General features: G+C 40.1%; 1 protein-coding gene across 1 annotated transcript in view; it reads left to right on the top strand.

Moving 5' to 3' along the window:
• CFAP47 (cilia and flagella associated protein 47) overlaps positions 1-21735 on the top strand; it is a 627152-nt gene that overhangs the window by 434275 nt on the left and 171142 nt on the right. The window contains exon 52 of the mRNA XM_077807214.1: positions 4909-5006. Coding sequence (XP_077663340.1) covers positions 4909-5006 — 98 coding nt within the window. The remainder of the gene's footprint in view (positions 1-4908; positions 5007-21735) is intronic.

Here is a 21735-nt window from a genome sequence, read left to right as displayed (position 1 = left end):
AGGTCTAGTGACACGAAAATCATCTTTTCAGCATCCAGTTGCTGCTCCTTTAATTGTAAGTGACAGTTTAGTAACTCCTGCAATTCATTTTTCTTAGGATGCAGTTATATATCTATAATATCATTACTTTGTAATTATGTGACTATGTAATTATGTATTTACAATTATGTTTAAAATTTTACAAATGGCTGTGCAGAAGACACAGAAAATCTTAAGAAGTTATTCTTGCAGGAAAAGGCTACTCAACTTTGTTCTCCCTGAGTACAGGCCAGCCTGCAAAAAACACAACAGAAAATACCTTTTTAACAGGAAGTTACTGAATTGCTCATGTGAAATATAGTTAAAACTCTCCACTTCCCACACAGTGTAATTCCCCATGCTGGGTCTTGTGCTTTCACACCCACCCAGCTGGAGTGTGTAGTGCCAGTGTAGGCACTGGGAGTTAGTACATTCATAGGGCTGTTATATCTACATTTTATAGACTCCATTCAGTGGGAAAGATGGGTTGGGGCACTAATGTAGATGGTTTGCAACACACGGGTGAGAGAATGGAGAAGGCAGAAAATAGTGGAGATGAACTTTTGGCTTTGTGAATGGTGTAAAGCTAAAGGTCTGAATTTTTTGGTGCATTGTCCACTTTCCAATGGGGGACAGAGCTGTATGAATGGGATGTCCCACATTTCATAGACAGGGAGACTAATCTTTGTTGGAGACTTGTTGGAGCAGCCAGGATGGCATTAAACTAATAATGTAAAGGTGGGGTGATAAGGAGGTAATTGCATTACAAACTCAAATTCATTGTGTCACCGACAAATTGGACAGATGGGACAAATAAAGTGAAGAGAAGAAAATTTTCAGTTGCTTAAATATCAGTGCTGGGAATCTGGGTAACAAGCAAGAGGAAGTGGATATTCTCACTGATGAGAAGAAGTTTAGTGTTAAGCCCTTGGCATAAACAGTATGAACCAAAGGCTGTGAACCATAGTAGGCCTGGCCTTGGCAAAATAACCAAATACTAGGTATTAGCTAACCAAGTAAGCACATTCATGACCTGAGAGGATGGTTCTAGAACACCCAGAGTTATCAAGTAACTACGTCAACAAATTCCCAAGAGATGGTACAAGAGCACACTGACCACTTGTAAGATAGGAATGGGATGACCGGATAATGGATGAGGATGTTTTGTTAAAACTAGTAGGTACAAGGGTAGTAACTAGCAACATATGGAATGTAATATGTAACTTGTTTCTATCAATGTATAAAAGGAGAAGTCATAGGAGGGGCATCTTTATGCTAGCCTAGGGGACCATTTAATGTTTTGCTGATTGAGCTGGTACCATTGTTGTGAGCATACATGTATTAGTGTACCTGTAATGATTGAGCTGTGGTGCTAGTACCACGCTTCATCAACAATAAACCTTCACCACTGAACCAAGCCTATGGTTTTCTTTGTGAACAGCATCGAGGTCTGGGGAATCAACACACTACACTCTCTTCTAATGCGCATAACACCAGAGCTCCAAGAACAGAAGCACTAGCAACAGACAGCAGTAATCACACCACAATCATGTCAGGGTCACCAGTGTTGTGAAATGCAGATAATTGATAAGGGAAGCTAAAGACAGCATGGAAAAAATCTGTGACTTCAGGCCTAAGAAAAATAAGAAGGATCTTAAATATATTAGGACCTAAAGAATTCCTAGCAATGGTATGAGACCATTCCTACATGGAGGTGATAAAATTGTTAATAGTAAAGCAGAAAAGCCACAATTGTTCACTCAATGTTTTTGTTATGCATTTGGAAAGAAGAAGGATGCTTAAATACTTTGCAGTACATTAGTAACCAAAGAGAGTATTAAATCTAATCTACTAGGCAACATTTTTAAATCAGCAGGCTAAGGTAACTTGCACCAAAGAGTCCTAAAGCATTTGGCTGAGAAGATTTCTGTCCCACTGATGTTAATTTGTAATATATATTGGAATACCAGGGAAATTCCAGAAGACTGGAAAAGTGTTAATGTTATACAAATATTCAGAAAGGCAGGTGGGATGACCTGGGTAAATATAGGCCAGTTAGCCAATCCCAGGCAAAATAATGGAAAAGCTAAACAGGATTCAACTGTAAAGGATAGAAAAATAATTAATGACAGCAAGAGTTTATGAAAAAATAGGTCTTGTCAAACCTTATTTTATTCGTTGAGATGACAAGTTTGGTTGGTAAAAGTAACTACATACATTTAATATATTTACACTTTTAGGAGGCGTTTGACTGTTATTCTGATTTTTAAAAAATATCCCTATGCAGTATTAATAGAGCACATGTTAAATGTATGAAGAACTTGCTAACTGAAATATCTCAAAAAGTAGTCAGAGGGGAATCATAATAGAATAGGGACGTTTCTAGTGGAGTTCCACAGGGATCAGTTCTAGACCCAGCATCATTCCACATTTTCTCAGTAATCTCAGCATAAATATAAAGTCACTGCTGATTAAATTTGTGATTGACATGAAGATAGATGGAGTCCCTATCCCAAATTAATCATGTGTGGTGTTTAGATGCTGCTTGTAATTATTAGAACTGGGAGCACTGGCTGGGTTGGGAGTCTGAAAGGACAGGAAACAGGAAGGTGGGGGGGAGTTGAGAAGGCAGAGTGAGAGGTACCGAGGGTGCAGCAGCAGCTTGGTAAAGAGGTTTCCACTTTAAAAATAAAGTCCTGTTGAAGTTTGTTAGTACCTTGCCTGGTTGCTACAACATCATGAGAACAAGGAGACATACAGAGCTATCTGGATTGCTTGGAAGCTGGGTCCCTTCAAACAAAACATGTATTAGTACATCCAAATGCAAACTTATATATCAAGGAACAAGACATACCTACAGAATGGGGAACAGTATTGTAGAAAGCAATGACTCTGAAAAGGATCTAGGGGTTGGAGTGGACAGGCAACTCAACATGAGCTCCTACTGCAATGCTCTGGCAAAAAAGGCTAATGTGATCGTCTGATGTATATACAGAGGAGTAGTGAGTAGGATTAGGACATTAATTTTGCCTACGCATATAGCATTGGTGAGACTGATACTGGATTGCTGCATACTGTTCTGGTATCAGCATTTTAAAAAGGCTATCAAAAACTTGGAGAGTGCAGGAAAAGGCCATGAAAATGATGCAAGTGCTGAAGAAAATGCATGATAGTGAGAGATTTAAAGAGCTCAATATGTTTCATTTATAAAAAAGAAGATTGGGTGATGACTTAATTACAGTGTATAAGTACCTTCACAGGATGAAAATACCAGTTATTAGAGAGCACTTTAAGCTCGCAGAGAAAGGCATAACAAGATCCAATGTCTGGAATCTGAAGGAAGAGACATTTCTATTTAGAAATGAGGCACAAATTGTTAACAGTCAATGTGATTAACCATTGGGACAAATTACCAAGATAAGTGGTGGATTTTCCATCTCTTGATGGCTTCAGATTGAGACTGGATGCCTTTCTAGAAGATATCCTATAGACAAACACAAGTTAATGAGCTCAATATAGGGATGATTAGGTGAAATTTAATGGCCTGAGATATACAGATCAGGTTAGCTTATCTATGGGTCACTTCTGGCCTTAAACTCCATGCATTTATAAAAAAACATCTTCAGTGGGGAGTGTGGGCCTTTCTGCTGCCAGTCACTTCAGATGCAGAGTTGGGGCAGTGCTTGACCTTGCTTGCAATAGTTAATGGAAGGATCCACTCTCCTGTTGCTGGCCCTAGCAGCATAGTACACTCCAAGCAGGATTTAACAAATCACTTGTTCACTTAACAGTGGTGAGCATCAAGCTTTCCTTGTAAATGTGTTATCCTTTTAACCCATCAATTTCTGCAGAATTTGTTCCTATTTTTAAATCAAGTTTCTAATATTTATAGTTGCTAAGTGATCTCTAATATGTGAACCAAGAGATAATCAATAGTTTTTTTCCCGCTCCTGATTGTGCAGGAAGACAGCTTCCAAGACTCTGGTACTGTTTGTTTCTCTTCTAGATAGCAGCAGAATGCCTAATTCTCTCTCTTTGCTCCCTTCTGGACCATGTAGGTGGAGAGATACAAAAGATTTAGATGTGATATAAACCATCATATTTCAGAAAATAGGCCAAACTCTATTTAACGGGGTTTTGGAAAAATATTTTCCTATGGCCATTTTATTCCATAACTGCCTACTGCAAAGTTCCGTGCATCTTTCTCTGCAAAACGTGGTACTGGCCAATGTCAGAGAAAGAAAACTGTCTAGATGATTGGTCTGACCCAATATGGCAATTCCTATAGTGGAATGTTTTGATGCATACATTTGACAGGTGCTAATGTCTCTGATTTAAACATTGTCACAACACTTAAAACTAAGGTCACCTTGTTTGAAAACTTGAGGCAAAATCTGATGCAACTGTTTAACAAAATATGCTGTGTAGACTTTGCAAGGGAGGACTGTCCCTGCTAAGGTAAAAATTTTATTCTAGGTGGTTTTTGTTCTTTAATACTTTTGTTTAATACAGTAGAACAGCCTTTTAATGCAAAGATTATTCTAATTATTATTGGATTGTGTTTAAGCAATGCACATAGTCTGACACTTTTTAGCCTTTTTCTGCATAAGTTAATTTTTAAAAGTGATATTTCAGTTCAGATTACATCTGTTAATCATATTACCAAATTGAATCAAGATACAGTAACAAGGAATGCAATGGATTGGCAATACTTATACTGGTTTGTGATTTTCTTGGAATGATGCCTCAGTTTAATTACAAATATTAATATGTGAAATCCTGGCCACACTTAATTCAAAACTTCCATTGAGTTGAATGGAGCTAAGATTTCACACATTGTCTCCAGAACAGATGTCTAAAAAACACTCTTTTCTATTTTGTTTGACGCAGGAGGAAATGCTTCATGTTGCAAAGTGTGGTTTTCCTTGGAGATTAATAGTGTACCTTGTGCACCTGAAAGAACCCTGGATGTGAAGTGTGCAGCTCTGGTAAGATAGTTTTCAAGGTTTAGTTTTGTGGCATTGCATTAACAATATATATAACTTCCACTGTATGGAATATTGTACAAATTTATAAAGAGACCACACAAGTTCACCTTTTGGGCTAAAAATACCCAATATTCTGGGGCTTCATTTAAATTCAGTAATGTAAACTAAAAATAAGCCCTCGTTTGCTAACTTTAAACATTTATTTATAACCATTCATTAACTACCATCTTTCACACTCTCTCTCATGTGGTTTTTATTCTGCTGTAATCTGTTTCCCACACTGGCACTCAGATAGAGTTGGATTCAATGCAAAACTTCAACCAGCTTTTGTACTAGAGCTATGCAGAACAGGACAAATCTATTTGCAGTGCCTTCCACCCTTGCAGAATGCACATTATTAGTAAGCTTAGGCTTTCATGAATTTTTTTTAAATTGATTAATCAATTTTTGGATTATTAGGTAAATATTTCCTTTAACCATCAAAAACATAATATGTTATTAATCAGCTTGGAATAATTATTACACTGTTTCATTGAATAAAATGGCTTGTATTTTATAAACCATTTAAATATGTAAAGCTTGAATAGTTCATTATTTAGCATTTCTGAAATAATGATACTGAGATTAGCCTGCATAGATTTATTTTTGTCTGCATTTTTTGCCTTTGAATTAAATATTTTAGTGATGTGCTTTTGTTTTTCCGTGGCTAATGTTTTTCTCAAGTTCTTTAGAAGAATATTCATTTTATCATCTAGAAGAGCTACTTTCTGTATGGTTTGTAAGCAAATGAGGAAAACTGGCTTTTGTAATGGATGCTGATGAGTTCTATGAATAGAATAACAGTTGCACTGCTTTGCTGCAGGAAGCTTTCCCTAGAAAAATATAGAACTGATACTGTGGTTTGGCTTCATACAATTAGAATTCAGGTCCCCCCTCCCTCCCAGCCATACTCCCTTCTCCTGACTTGTTTGTTAAATAATTAGTATTTAGTAATTTCATTTCTGGGTATATGGTGACTTGCATCATGAGTTCAGCACTTTAAAAATAAGCAAAAAGAACAGTTTCATATCATTGCCTAAGACAGTCTTGAATGCATCGTGATTATAGGCAATGCAGAGATACACAAAATAGCCTGAAAAATGAAATGAATATTGGATGAGACTAGAAACTGTACTATTGCTGGGTGGACTTAGCGATATAGACTGTGTAGGTCTGTGCAGGTTGCAATTTAAAACAAGAGTTTTATAGTGACAATGAAGTCAACCATTTGCTTTAATGAAAGAGTTGAAAAATAGGACTACATGTGTCTTGCCTATGTATATTTTGTAAAATATTTAAAATGGCTTTAATCATTTATCACTTTTAGTGTTTGTCATTCTCCCTCTGAAACACTCCATTATCAATGTGAACTTGTATATTGTTCAGTGGCAGAAAATGATTTTCACAAAATCTTGGAGAAGAGGGAGGAGGGTTGTACTAAGGGTTGCTAGTGACTGAGTTGTGACGTCTGAGCCTCTCACCTTTTAAATTCAGACCTGTTTATTTAAAATGTTTACAGACCTTTCAGGCGGATTTAAGATTTTGGATCAAATCATGTGAGATTTGCAGTTTCACACCGTTGATACAGTAAAACGGACATCTTTTGGCTGAATGTCACTTTCAGATTTAAGATTCATCTGAACCCAAAATTCCAAGTGTAACTCAAGGTTTGTGTAGCCATATGGATCAAAACCAGTGAATCCCTGCAAAGTGAAGCCAGTGAGTTTCATACAGTTCTAAAGTGTTGTTCTTTTTCAGTTCTATTGGCTTGTCACTGCTGACAATAGTAAAATCCTGGTTTTGTCAATAAACCAGGGGTAACTTGGTTAACTTAATGGAAGCAGACAAACTCAATAACAACCTGCCATTTTTACAGTTATTTTTCCAACCATAATCCCACTTCAATGGGTTTAGTCATTCTTTATTTAAATCGGATGCTTAACAGATATTCTGCAGCTGGGAGAAAAAGTTATTGTTTTAATATGCAAAACTTTGCACTCCGTTGGCAGCTAGGAAAAAAAACTGTTTAGGGAGAAGTGGGCAAAAAATCCATTTTCTTTTGATGTGATTTCCATGTGCATTTCTTATGAAGTTTTGAAAATGTTCTGTTAAAATATTAAAAGCCAGTGAGCTGCTATAAGGGAAAAAAGAAAACTTTGACTATGTTGAGGGAGTTTAAAAGCTACACGATACATTTAACAATGCAGCAGCAGGATAATAGTTCTAAATAAAAGAAGCTGCCTTTCTCTTAATTCTTCATTATTTTGTAAAAACAATACAAACTTGCAACCAGCAGCTTCACTATAGAATAAGAGGAGAGCTGTCTTTCAGCCGAAGTTGTCCAACTGCAGAAAATAAATCTGGCTTCCACTCTGTACTAAATGTAGTTTTTATTTTAAAAAAAAAAAAAAACACCCTGCTGCCAAATCCTGAGGTTGCTACTTAGTATTTTTTCAGTAAAATTCTCCTTTACTTAAGTGGGAGTTTTCCTGAATAAGGATTCAGTAAAACCTAAATAAACACCTCAGAATTTGGCTCAAAGTCAATGAAAGAAATTGTGAAGTGAAAGCTTGCTCTCTTTGTATCCTAACATTTACATACAGTGCCCTCCCCTTAATTCATCCTAGTCCATCCCCACTACTTAAGTAGAAATAAGTAGGGTGACCATATTTCCCTATGCTGAATATGGGACACCTGGTAAAATTACTCGTATTCAAGAGGGTTCAACAGCAATCAATTAGAACTATGCAGTACAAATGTTCAAACTAACATCAAGTTGACTGAGCCCCTGTTAAAAAGAAACACTGCATAGTTCGATTCTTTTTTATTTACTTTCTTATCTTTAAGGCTTTAAAGGGGAGAGGTCACACACACACACAAACCCCCATATACCTCTCTTACACATGGGGGGTGACTGACTGACCCAACCCTTCCTCCCTGGCGCTCTCCACCCTCTATTCCTGGCTGGGCCCCTGGGACAGACCTGCCTCTCCTGGTACCTGGCGCAATGTCTTCCTGATTCAACATGTGAGCGGCGGGAGTATGCAGGTCACATGTTCTCCCTCCCCAGATTTCTGCCAGGGTTCACACCAGAATGCGGCCAGCAGCAGCCTTTTGGTACTGTGCGGGAGGGAAGGGACAGGAGCTGCTTCCGGTCGCAGAGGAGGGGGAGCAGGGATGACCTGATCCATGTCTTTGCAGAGCTCATCTCTTCACCCCTTCCTCCCCCAATCCCTGCTCCCCTGTGGCTGGGAGCAGCTTGTTCCTTCCTGCCTGCACAGTGTTGAAAGGCAGCTAACACCTCCATAACCCAGGCGCCTCCTGTCTCCCAGTTACAGCACAAGCAGGAAGGGGTTAAGCCCTAAGGATGTGTTGTGCACCAGATCCCAGGGAACCTGACTTCAGGGGCTTCAGCACACTGAGCCAGAGAGGTGGCTCAGCAGAGGAAGGAAGAACCCCCTCGCTCCCTGGGGGCAGGGGTGTGTCTGAAGAGGGTGCTAAGTCTCCACCCCAGGGGGCTGCTCTGGAGCCCACTTTCCTCCCACCCCCATGCCACTCCAGAGCTTAGCTGAGGGGTGAAGAGGCTTTCCCATGCCAGTGCTATGCGGGGCTTTGGCGCATGCAGGGCTCAGCTCGTCCTGGCCAGTGCCCTGGGCCCGGAGGGTCTTGGACTTTTCTGGGATGCCAGCCCAGCTGGGAAGGAAGGAGCCTGCTGGCGAGCTGAGCACTCTGACTGAGGACTGGTTCTCCCCCTCCTTGCGCTGTGTGGACTCGCCCCACTGGAGGGGCTATGAAGGAGCAGCATATTAAAAAGAAGGGGCAAAACAGGGAAAGGACAGCTAGAAGGGACGCATGTAAAGGGCCAATGGGTGGGCAGCAGAGGCGACACAATCTGGCACCTGCCCGCACTCACCAGCCACCGCCAGTGCTAGCTCACAGCCAGTGCCAGCTGGAAACAGTAGGGGGAATGGGGCCCTGTTAGCCGGGAGCCAGCACACAGCAGGGACTGCGCTAATGAACCAGCAGGGGGAGCGGCTGGCCCCACACACCATAGCTTTGCTCCGCCACCAGACTTGCACACCCACCTCCGTCTTCGGACCTGGATAATCCCCGACTCACCGCTGGTGGGTGTGCAGCCGCCTGTACTGATGTGGGGGAGACAGAAAATATGGAACAATTTGCTATTTTTAAAGAAAAAGTCGGGACCAACAGGAGGGCTTAAATAGGGGACTGTCCCTTTAAAAATGGGATGTCTGGTCACTCTAGAAATAAGTGGCTGATGTTATCTATATGACAACCATAAGACCTCAGCTTACATAGTATACGGAATTACTTACAAGGTAAATAACTGTCTGATTAATACAACATTTACCTGTAATCATCTTTCATTATTACCAACAAAAAATCAAGTCCAATTTTTGTGGGAGGTGTAGTATGCTACTCCTCTCTAGCATCCCTTTAGGGAGAAGGGTGGGCAATGCTTCCTGTTTGAGTGCAGAGCACAGCCCTTAGTGCTGCTCAAGGTGTCGCCTGTTAGGGCAGGTGGGCAGGCAGAGAATTAAAGCAGTCCAAACAAAGTCAGTATGCTCCTTCAGCCTTCAGGAACCCAAAGAGAGGAAAAAGAAAATGGAAATGTACTGATCTTTCTCCATTCTGAGAGGGCCTGGGCAGCCAAAACTCTCAAGTCTTTTCCCTGTGTCATAAATATAAAGAGAAGGGTAAACCCCTTTAAAATCCCTCCTGGCCAGAGGAAAAATTCTCTCACCTGTAAAGGGTTAAGAAGCTAAAGGTAACCTCGCTGGCACCTGACCAAAATGACCAATGAGGAGACAAGATACTTTCAAAAGCTGGGAGGAGGGAGAGAAACAAAGGGTCTGTGTCTGTCTATATGCTGCTTTTGCCGGGGATAGACCAGGAATGGAGTCTTAGAACTTTTAGTAAGTAATCTAGCTAGGTATGTGTTAGATTATGATTTCTTTAAATGGCTGAGAAAAGAACTGTGCTGAATAGAATGACTATTTCTGTCTGTGTGTCTTTTTTGTAACTTAAGGTTTTGCCTAGAGGGATTCTCTATGTTTTGAATCTAATTACCCTGTAAGGTATCTACCATCCTGATTTTACAGAGGTGATTCCTTTCCTTCTATTTACTTCTATTTCTATTAAAAGTCTTCTTGTAAGAAAACTGAATGCTTTTTCATTGTTCTCAGATCCAAGAGTTTGGGTCAGTGGTCACCTATGCAAATTGGTGAGGATTTTTACCAAACCTTCCCCAGGAAGTGGGGTGCAAGGGTTGGGAGGATTTTGGGGGGAAAGACGTGTCCAAACTATGTTTCCCAGTAAACCCAGTTAGAGTTTGGTGGTGGCAGTGGATATTCCAAGGACAAAGGATTAAATTAATTTGTACCTTGGGGAAGTTTTAACCTAAGATGGTAAAAGTAAGCTTAAGAGGTTTTCATGCAGGTCCCCACATCTGTACCCTAGAGTTCAGAGTGGGGGAGGAACCTTGACACCCTGGATGACAGCCAGAGGCTGGGGAGTCCTTCAGAGTGCTGCCCTGCACTGAGAGAGACCCTCCCTTTTAAAGATCTGCCCATCTCCAGGCTTGACAAGCCTCACAGGTGCACCAGGTTGAGGCTTATTGTGCCCAGAGGATCTCTTTAACCTCTTCCAGACTGGGGTTAGAATCTGCCCCACCACAGAGGGAACTGTCTGACAATAAATAGTTAGGAACAATTTTTTAAATACTAGATATGATATATGTGTTGTTAAGACACATTTTATATGGAAAAAGTTAATTACCTATTTCAAGAAATTATTCTCATAATTTTCCCTAGTAATAATTTTAGACTAGTGCAGTATATTTAATATAATGAAAATTTGCAAAAATTACAAAATCCAAATTAGTATGTATGGTAATTGCTTAATAGATATTTTTCACTACTAAATACACATATGTATATGCATTTCTTAAAGGTTTATTTAAAGCTACTTTAGAAATTGTTTTACCAGTTGAAAATAAGTACTAGAAAATAAAACCATTGGTAGTATCTGAAATCAACTGAGAACATATGTTACAGAAACAGAAACCTAACATCTTCAGTAGCCAGTGACATGTATTATGCAGTCTAGTTGTAGCCATGTTGGTCCCATGACATTAGAGAAGCAAGGCCGGTGAGGTAATATCTTTTATTGAACTGACTCCTGTTGGTGAGAGAGACAAGCTTTTGAGCCACACAGAGTTCTTCAGGTCTGGGACAGGTATTTCGAGCACCACAGCAAAATGCTAGGTCAGGTCATAATGCAAGGACCTGGCATTTTGCTGGGGTGCTGCAAGTACTTTTCCCAGACCTGAAGAAGAGCTCTGTGTGGCTTCAAAAGTGTGTCTCTCTCACTAAGTTGGTCCAATAAAAGATGCTACCTCACTCACCTTGTCTCCCCAGTGACTTGTATTGTCAGACATCACAAGAACAGACAAAGAACATGACAGATAATGTATAGTGGTGGATGAACTTTCAATGAATGACTTAGCCACACGTATAATATGTAGAAATCTAGTAGCATCATATTTCCATCACTTGGTGAAGTCTCAGGTATGTTGAAGTATAGTGCCACTGTTTTGTAGGTAATAGCATTTAAGGTTGATTTTAAATGTTTTCTCAGTAGCTCTACATCTCTGAAGTTTCCAAGTAGGTATTCTTTATGAGGGGTTGGATCAGAGTATCTTTCATCAATATTTATTTTGTCTTCTTCAATGTAGGTTTTATTTTGTTCAGGTATTCCTCAGTTAACCTAGAATATGTGTGGCAGGTGGTTTCAGAATTGTCCTGGTGAGATTCTAAGTTGGATGGGGGATATCATGATGCAGGATTTGGTACAAAAGCCACACCATAGTCTTCCTATAGAGGATAATACTTCATTCAAAGGACTGACAACCGTTCACATGACAACTACTCTTCTGAGCTCTCATCATCAGCTAATACCTCAAAGGGTTTAAAATTTTGCATGGGCTCTGCCTCATCTTTTGGTTCCTGTGAGCACAAAAGAATCAGAGACATTTGTTTTCCTTCAGGATTTACAGCACATAAGCTAGGATTTTCATAGTAGCCTTGGGGAATTAGGCACCCAGTCCCATTAAATTTCAGTGTGATTTAGAGACCTAACTCCTGTAGGCTTCTTTGAAAATCCCAATCATAGTAAGTATATGTGGAGTTCAACCTGGTTAAGATACTTTGATCGTAATAGTATAGTAAATCTTATCTATCACCATCTCTCAAAGCATTCATACCTCTATATTTATCCAAAAGTGTTTGGGAGATGTTGATCAAGTAACCATGGATAGATTGAGTAGCTTTTGATGTTTGGGTTTTTTAACGCTGTAGCAGATCAGTCAAATCCTTAGCTGCTTTGCCATCACAGTGCACTAAACCACCACCCCGACCAACAGATTTAGTGCTACAGTCTACAGACCCACAGCAGCCATGCCCCAGGCCCCTTATTGGCTGGGTAGACAACATTCTCATTGAGTACCAGCACTATATAAAGACCCCAACAGGAAGACGAAACTGTCTGAGCAACAGACCATTGCCTTGCCATGCCGCCTCGCCCAACCCTACTTTGCCGCCCTGATGCCTCGCCCAGCCCTGCCTTGCCATCTTACCCAACCTAGCCTCCTATCCTGCTGACCTAGTCCCTGGGTTTGGATCTTCCAGTTACTGATCCCTGAAAGAACTCCAACTATTGCTCCAGCCTGCTTCTTATACTGATTGACATCCCAGGTACCTGACCATCTGTTCACACTTGACTACTGCTCTAACTTACCTTTTAGCTCACGTTGGCCACCAGGCATTACGCACTTCTTATTCTGAATCTATTTTTCTCAAGATTGAGCTTTGAAATATAGGTATCAAAAGCATTGTTCTACTTTTCCTGTTCCTTAACAGATGTCATAAAAAAGTCAAAATGGCGATGAAATAATTGAGCAGTCTTCGGACGATTAGAAATTTAATTTAATTAAAAATTCCCATATGACATTCAAAAAATTAGTTTTCTGTCTGACATTTAAAAATGTTAGGTGACTATTAACAAGAGTTGGTAAATCCCATTAACTTTTCAAAGTGATTCACAGCACAACAGACTCCTTTATCAAAAACTATGATATAGCATGTCTCCTTGAGGCTAATGCCTGGCCAGACCAACCCATTTCACTGACCCAATCTAGGAAGTGCATTAAGGAACCTTCATTGTTCCCCTTTCAGAAATGAAACAAGATTTCTCATTCATACCATGAAATACTATAATTCCTATTACAAATTGTGGAAATGTATATTGAATTGCTAGACAATGTGTAATTTGTGATTGTAAAAGCTACGGTTAAGAGAGGAGATTGCCCCTTTCCATTTTATCAGGGAAGGCATGGGGTGTTTGATCAGTCTGGCAGAGGAATGGCTACTCCTTGGGTCCTGGTTGAAGATGAGGTTGTGTATTCTGGCACCAGGGCTGCCCACTACCTTTCCTCTTCTCCATCTTGGAACGTGCATGGGGATTATGTACAGGCAGGGGCTGGTGCTGGGGAGAGCAGATTTGAATCTCTACCTGTGTGTGTCAACCACTGGCCAATTCAGGGAGTGTGAGGGAACTGGTAGGCTCCAGTTATTTCCCTCCTCACGTGCATAAGCATTTCTGGGTACACAGCAGCCTCTCTTGCTAGTGACTGCTGCCTTGCCAGCCCAGCCCTGGTGTAGTTATAAAGAGCTGGGTTTCCTCTAACCTGATCACTATGTGGGGCCAGAAAGGAATTTATTTCTTTTTCCAAGATAGGCAGCGTGTCTGAGTCTTTTCACTTTCTTCACACCAGGCTGGAATCAGAGTGGGTGAAGATAGTATTCACCCCTCAAAAATGGGGATGAAGAAGGTAATAAATGTCAGTAAATACTGTTGCAGCTTGCAGCCAATGTCCAGCATTGGTAAGAGGCTTCAGGGGGCCAGCTGCTTGACCTTAGTGTGGGATCTAGGAAAGAGTGGTAAACCCCATTAGTCTCTGTGGTATTAGAGGTCTCAAGTCTTTGCAGATAGAGCTTTTCCTTGTCTGTACCCTCATTCCTCCTCATCAGGGAAGGGTGGTGGGATTCAGTAGTGTGTTGAATCATGAATTGAGTATTGGGGATGTTGGCTAAGGAAGCCAGCTCTCATTCCTTGGTTGTATAGCATGAGGCCATTTTAGCTAACTAAGGACCCAGTTAGTGTCTGGTGGTTTGTAAGAGGGTAAGTCAACTCACCTCCTCCTCTGCCTCACTAATCTTAAAATTAGTAAAGTTGCAGCCTGTAGCTGTAAATTTATTTATCTGTCTGCAGCTTCATTTTTGGCCATGATCATCATGAAGGCAGTAGATTCAAGTTCCAGGAGTCTTTTGTCAGTCATCTGGATCCATCACAATCTGGCTTGGGAACAAACAGCTGACACTGTTGGCCTTAGAGAGCATGTAGGGGGTGGGAGTCATCCTCCCAGAAGGGCAGCTCTGTTGTTTTCATCACAATCCTCCACTGGGGATACTTGTAATGGAAAGAGGCTTTAATTTACAAGCCAGGTTTCTATAACAGCTTCACCAGCAGAGGTTGCCGAAGAGATGCACTTAATTGGCTCATTGAGGTACTCAGACAATGCTCCCCTTTTCTCACCAACACGGCTCACTGCTGGGTGTGTGCTCTGGCTGTGGACCATTTGTGGCACCATGTGCCATCACAATCACAGCCCAAGAGGACGGTTAGCCTCTTTGCTTCAGGAAAAGCTTGCATAACCTGGAACTGAACTATACCACTAGATATGGAGAATTTGGAGGCTTTCTATAATCATAGCAATTTTAAAGCAGATCAAACATCAGTTTGAACTCTTGACATTGTTTTTGAATAACTTTCCTTCAGATAATTATATTATTGTTGTTCTCTGATTATAGGTATAATGCATATAATTATGGATGTATTTTATACTAATGCTTATAATTATATACTTTGTAAATCAGAAACATAACTTCATACCTGTGTCATATTATTTTCCCATAAATCCTAAAGTAAATGAGAAAGTGAAAGCTGTTCTTGAAAACTGAGTAACTTGAAGTTATGAACCATATCCTAAGTTTGATTTTTAAAAGTATGCTTTCATAACAATTGGTAGCATAAAAAGTAATGTTCTGTGAAAGAACTATGGCGGCATTCTTCCTGAAAGAAAATAAAATTTGGGAAGACTATAATTATTAATCACTTGAACTAAAAGCAGTTTGGCAAATAAATCAGACCAGAACATCTTTACAGATCTCATAAAATGGTAGTTATCAAAAAGGAGGATAAATGAATAGAGTTTGAATTAAATTTGTTGTTAAATACATACAAGCTGCAAAAAAACAAAAAACCCCAACAACCCATATTAATCAATTATGTGGTTCAACACAAAGGGGGCTAATGTAGATCATGTTATGCCAGTGAGACGACAGCTGAATTTGGCAACAGACTGTTAAACAATAATCAGAAGGTGGTTTCATATTTTGCTACATGAGTGGTCATATTTGTGAAAATGGTTGTCAGATGTGTGGAGAAAGAGAGCAAATATATTACTATACTAGTTTGTCACTTAATCTGTAGCTGTTATTCCTAGATCTCTGCTTTTAGTAAGTTCAAAGCATCAGAGCAACAGTATTATTGCTAAGCCTCTACATTTGAGTCCAAACCAAAAATTTAAATGTGAGGAGGAAGAGAATGAAAATTTTATAAGGTTTTCTCACATCTGCTAATTAGTTATATGGAATTTAGAATTAAGTGTAAAAACAACAACTGTTGAAATGAAGGGCTAAATTCTCATATCAATTACACTGATGTAAATCCAGAGTAATTCAATTTTAATTAGTAGAGTTACTCTGGATATGTCTGTCTGTTTGAGAGCAAATTTGGATGTAGTATACATTATTATATTTAATATAATGAGAATGAGGTTAATTTATTTTTTCTTCATAGTCTCCCTGTTACTATTTCTCTTCATCTTAATAACTATGCTGAGCAAGCAGTTTTGAAAATTTGATATTCAGCAAAATTGTGGATAGAGAGCCAGATTTTATATACTGTCTTACAAAAAGTCACTTGTGTTTTGTTTTATTTTATTTTTCTATACTTCACAGTAAGTGTAAAATAAATTACTATACTATATAAGTTACTCAGAATATATGTACAGTGGTATGTTGTGATAGTTCTGGTTAGGGTGGGGTTTTTTGCGGGGGCGGGAGTTACACTGAAGTACTTACCCTTTAAGACTGTAGCACAGGACTTGATCCTGCAAATTGGTGTGCTCTGTGGTCTCACCCAGTTATGTATGTAAGCACATTTTCAAAGTCAGTGGACTACTCTTGTGCTCTGGGCCACAATGCTCAGTAGCTTGCAGGATCAAGTCTCTACAGCACATGTAAATGAAGTAAAATTTAAGTGTAGTGACTCAGTATAATTGTCCAGGTCAAAATGCTTTATTTTGTTTTACTAATTTTTTACAATTACAGCAATATTTTTCAAGGCCGACACGAATGTAATTCTGTAAACTAAATTACATGAGGAATGCAGTGGACTTGTGGTCTCAGACTTTGACATGGAAATCAAATGCATGTGTATAATGTATAGAATGTAGTCCAGTTTAGGCACCAAGAGCTCTTACTTTATTTCATACTTTGTCCAGTAGAATGAAGTGTGAAAATTAAAATATATCTGATATTAATTGCAAACCATTCACATGTAGTGCATTTCCAGTTTTCACTGAGGGGGAAGAATGTGGGCGATGACTGGGTATTTGGATGGGCAAGACAGTGGCAATAGGGAAAGAATTGAATAACAGAGTTAGTCATAAACCACACCAAAATCTGCAAATATTGGCACCAAAAATGTGTCTGTTTTTCATCAAAATTCTCCAACTATCTCTGCTGGCTAAGTTTAAAAACTCGACAATGGATCATTTTAAAGCAGGTTATTCATCTGGTTTTTAGCCAGACAGTTCTGTTTTTGTAAGGTTTGTACCTCTCCAGTACTGGTATAAAACCACAGAGAGGGTTTTGTCTGGTATCCTCGTGGTTGCCTGGAGGATGCCATTTTTCAGTGTGTTGCTCTGCCCTCACGGGAGTGACCCACACATACCATGCAGGTGAGGTTGCCGGCAGGGGTGGGACAGGGCACTCAGCAGAATGGTGTCCACTATGCAGAGTGACAGGTTACACTGGCGAGTAAGATCAGGCACCGTTCCAGAAGTTCATGCAGCTGAGGGGATGCCCTATATTCTAGGGATGCATCAGTGACCACAATTTTAAAGGGACTGTCAATTTATATTTACTTTTTAAAATAATGTGTTAAAAATTCCTGTGCCATGAGCAGTCTGTCTATATTATTAATTTCTCATAGAATTTTGTTCCAAAATATGTGGTTATGACAAGTAAGTATCTCAGACTGGTGTTCTGAAGACCCTAGTATGGGTTTATATACCCTGAAATCTAAGGTGTTATTGTAGCTTGGGTAGACATACTCACGCTAGTTTTACCCACACTAGCTTTGCTAAAAATAGTAGATAAGATGCGCCAGCATACATTCAGCATAGACTCATAACTTGAGTACATACCCAGGGTCCCCGGCTAAGTATTGTGACAGACTCAGACCAGAAGGATATAAGACAGTAGTAAAAGGCAGGTATATCAGCTTCAGAATGAGCAGGTCCCTGTTCCCTGGATAGCCAAACAAAGGCTACTCCAGGCTAATCAAGACACCTGATGCCAATTAACCAGTTAAGATCGTTTGGCTAATGCCGGCACCTGGCCACAATTAACTGGCAAAGGGTGAGTTAAGGCTGTTAGGCTAATGGAGACAGCTGGAACCAATCAAGGTCTCACTCATACTGCTTAAAAGCTTTCCTTTCCAGCCCCCTTGATGGGAAGCCCAGGTGAAAGGAGCTGGAGGAGAGGAAGCATTGCTGAACCCTGAGGGAAGGGTGAAGCTAGGAAAAGGGGACCACAGGGAAGTGGCCCAGGGAATCAAAGCAGCGTCAGTGGTGAGGGGAAAACCGCCAACAGCTGCTACCATTAGGATCCCTGGGCTGGAACCCAGCATAGGGGGTGGGCCCAGGTTCCCCCCTCCCTGCCATGCTTTACAGAGATCCCCTTGAGAGGGGAAGCAGACTTTCCGCCAAACTGCACCTACTGAGCTCTAAGGAGCAACAGAGACTGAGTATTCCACCTTCCCACCTCCCATACTGGCCTGTGATGAAAGAAGCTCAATAAGCTGTGACCTTTGCTGCTATACTGAAAAAGGGAGGTCATATTGAGGGCCTTAGCAAGCTTCTGAGGCCACTGAATCCACCTGGAAGTGTGGGATCCACCAATACAGGCTTGGTAGCTTTGTCATAGTACGTACAGTCCGTGCTGTTGCAGCTACACTGCTATTTTTAGCAATGCTGGAGTGAGCAGAGTAGGGGACAGCCTGAGAACATGCACATGGAGTGTAGTCTTGAAGCCTTGGCTGATGCCAGCTGCGTGGGTTCCCAGAAACAAAAGGGGAGCTGCTCCTGGGGAAGGCATGAACAATGAGATCTTCAGGCCTAAAGCATCTCCTGCTGCGGGAAGGGAAAGTAGGGGAACCAAGAGCCACCTCTTTTGTGGGGTGGGGCTGGGGAAGAAGAGAAAGAAAAGCTGTTTTGATTATTATTAAAGCTGTTGGGGAGAGGCTTCATCTGCCAAAATAGTCTTTAGGAGTGGAGGTCCCACTTCTCAAAGCAATAGTTCAAGAGAGGACATATCTTTTCCCCAAATAATGTCATTGCAGAAAGGGCACCTACTCTGCCAAATGGGATGGGTACACCCCCATGTCTCCTAAAATGATATTACAGGGCTGTCCAGTCCCAAAATACAATTTAACGACATGAGAATAAAATTAAAATACCTTTACACTCCAGTCTCTACCATATGGACTGGAGAAGCTGCTTTACTTGCACACTCTGCCTATATGTAGGAGTATGTATGCGGCTTCCTGAAGCAGTGTTTCATTATTTCATGGGGAAAAGCTTAAGTGATCAGAGGTTTTATTAACCTAGATATACAAGAGATGGGAGTAGCTCTATAGAGAGGAAGGATTCATGCGTCAACCCTAACAGGGAGAGGGAAGACGAGAGAGCAGAACTAGCTGGGTGCATGGAGAGACCCAGAGAAATAACTTTCCTCTGGGTCTGCACCCTGAGATTACTCCTATCTTTAATCAGAGATCTTTCAGAACCAAAGGCATTGATAATAGTGTTAGTATTAATTTATTATTTATGACTTCTGAATCAGTGAATTGCATGGATGTTCTTGACAGTTATTCTAAAGAAGTTTTTTTGGTGGATGAACACACGGGACAAGTTTGTTAAGTTTGTTTCTGTGAATCTCTAGTATACTATGGCTGAAACCTAAAGTTAATGATACAATTTATTTTTCTGTATATGAAACTTTAAGAAGTGAGAAGCAAACCTCAAAAGTTCAGCAGTTAGCTGTTGTCCAACCCAAAGTTATCAGGTAACATGTTTTTTTTAAAAAATCTTACCTAAACTTTTCAACATTGTTGGGCTTGTAGAAATAGGCTGAAAAAATTTAAAAGCAGAATTTGTTTCTTGATATTTCTTACTTTTCCTGCTTCCAGTTAGGATACAAAGATCTCAAGAACTGCTTTTGCATTTTATACTTCCTGAATCCGAGAACTGCATCAGTGGGCAAAAATGGAAAATTTTGAAATTCACAAAACATTTGAGTTTAGTTGATTCCAAAATTTGGAAGAGGAAGTTCTTTAATATTAGGGATGGGCAAAGAGGTTTGGATAAAGTCAAAGGAATGCAATAGTCTTGAGGTGTAATTTGTGGTGAGTTTTATAAATTAAAAAATCCCACAATTTTAGTTTTAGTCCTAGATGATTTCTGATTGTATATCTATACATATCAATGCCAGTAATGACTGTATAGTGGTTCTTCTAACCTGTGATAGTTGCAAAGAGGCATGCTAGCATAATAATTTTAAGTTTTATTTATGGAGCTACAAAGTTGTGGAATCTGAGTTAGCTACAAGATCACACTCAACCAAATTAATTAATATTTAAGCTCCACTGTTTTGAGTACCTCAGTGCTGGGTGGACTACCACTAAGATTAATATCCATGTAAGTATTTCATCAATAAGTTTATAAAAACAAAGCAAAAATTGAATTTTTTATTAGAATTGGAAGATCATTTTCAAAGGTAAAGGAACATTTTCAGTTCACCCATAGCTACCTGGAAGAGAAGTAGGAGTTTATAACAGAGTAAAAACAAGAGGCCTTTGCATGTATGGGAAGGTATGCACTAAGTATGCACATTATCATTTGATTTTTGGCCAAGTGGTCTGCTAAAGCTAACTTGTCTTGGGAGTAATCACAATGGGCAAAGTAACAGCCATTCTCTTTCTCATAGATTCATGTTGATAGATTCCAAGGCCAGAAGGGACCATTGTGATCATCTAGACTGACCTCCTGTGTAAGAAAGGCCATAGAACTTCCCCAAAATAATTCCTAAAGCATATATATCTTTTAGAAAAAATATCCAATCTTGATTTTAAAATTGTCAGTGAAGGAGAATCCAACATGTTTATTGGTAAATTGTTCCAATGGCTTATGTACACCTTACTGCCAATATGAGTTAGTCTAGCTTCAACTTCCAGCCTTTGGATTGTGTTATATCTTTCTCTGCCAGATTGAAGAGCCCATTATTAAATATTTGTTCCCCATGTAGACACTTATAGACTGCAACTGAGTTGCCCCTCATCCTTCTCTTTGCTAAGCTGACTAGATTTAGCTCTTTGAGTCTATCACTACAAGGTATATTTCCTAATGCTCTATTCATTCTTATGGATGTTCTCTGAACCTTCCCCAATATATCAACATTCTTCTTGAATTGTGGGCACTAGAAGTGGACACAGTATTCCAGCAGCGGTCACATGAGTGCCAAATACAGAGATAAATTAACCTCTCTACTCTGACTCAAGATTCCCCTGTTTATGCATTCCAGGATCATATTAGCCTTTTTGGCTAATAATGTGGCAGCTTATGTTGAGCTGTAGACTTCATCAGTGATGATTTTGTTTTCTTCTAGGTCGCTGATAAAAATGTTCCCTCAAAACATAAAAACAAATTGAACAACCACCTGTAAGTCTAACTAAAGTATTGTAAATCTGGCTGGGAACTGCTGCTGCTTTAGCTCTTTTGTTTCTGCTCCAGTAGGTATTGCCCTGGGCCTGTTTGAGAAACACCTGTTTCAAAGTGTAGATGGAAATCTTGTAGTTCTTCCTGGTACTGTGCCTCCACATAAAGGGCTAGGTGCAAAAGTAATGCATTTCAAGAATCACTCTAGACATTTATAACATACACACCAACTAAAGATGCCAGTGGAACTGCTCTCATGATCATCGCTGCAATAACAAGCCTGTGAGTGTGTGAGTTGTCCACGAACACAATGGAGGGAAAGGTGTTTGGTATGGAACAGGTTTCTTTTGTAAGTTTCTAAGGAGATACTATAAATTCTTCTTCTAGTGATTGCTCAGGTGTATTCCACAGTAGGTGTGCGTGCTCGCCACGTGCACCGGTGCCGGAAGTTTTTCCCTTAGCAGTACCCGTAAGGGGGGGGCGGGG

The sequence above is a fragment of the Eretmochelys imbricata genome, chromosome 1 (genome assembly GCF_965152235.1).
Source record: "Eretmochelys imbricata isolate rEreImb1 chromosome 1, rEreImb1.hap1, whole genome shotgun sequence".
Classification (NCBI taxonomy): Eukaryota; Metazoa; Chordata; order Testudines; family Cheloniidae; genus Eretmochelys; species Eretmochelys imbricata.
This window is presented reverse-complemented; position numbering and strand designations above follow the sequence as displayed.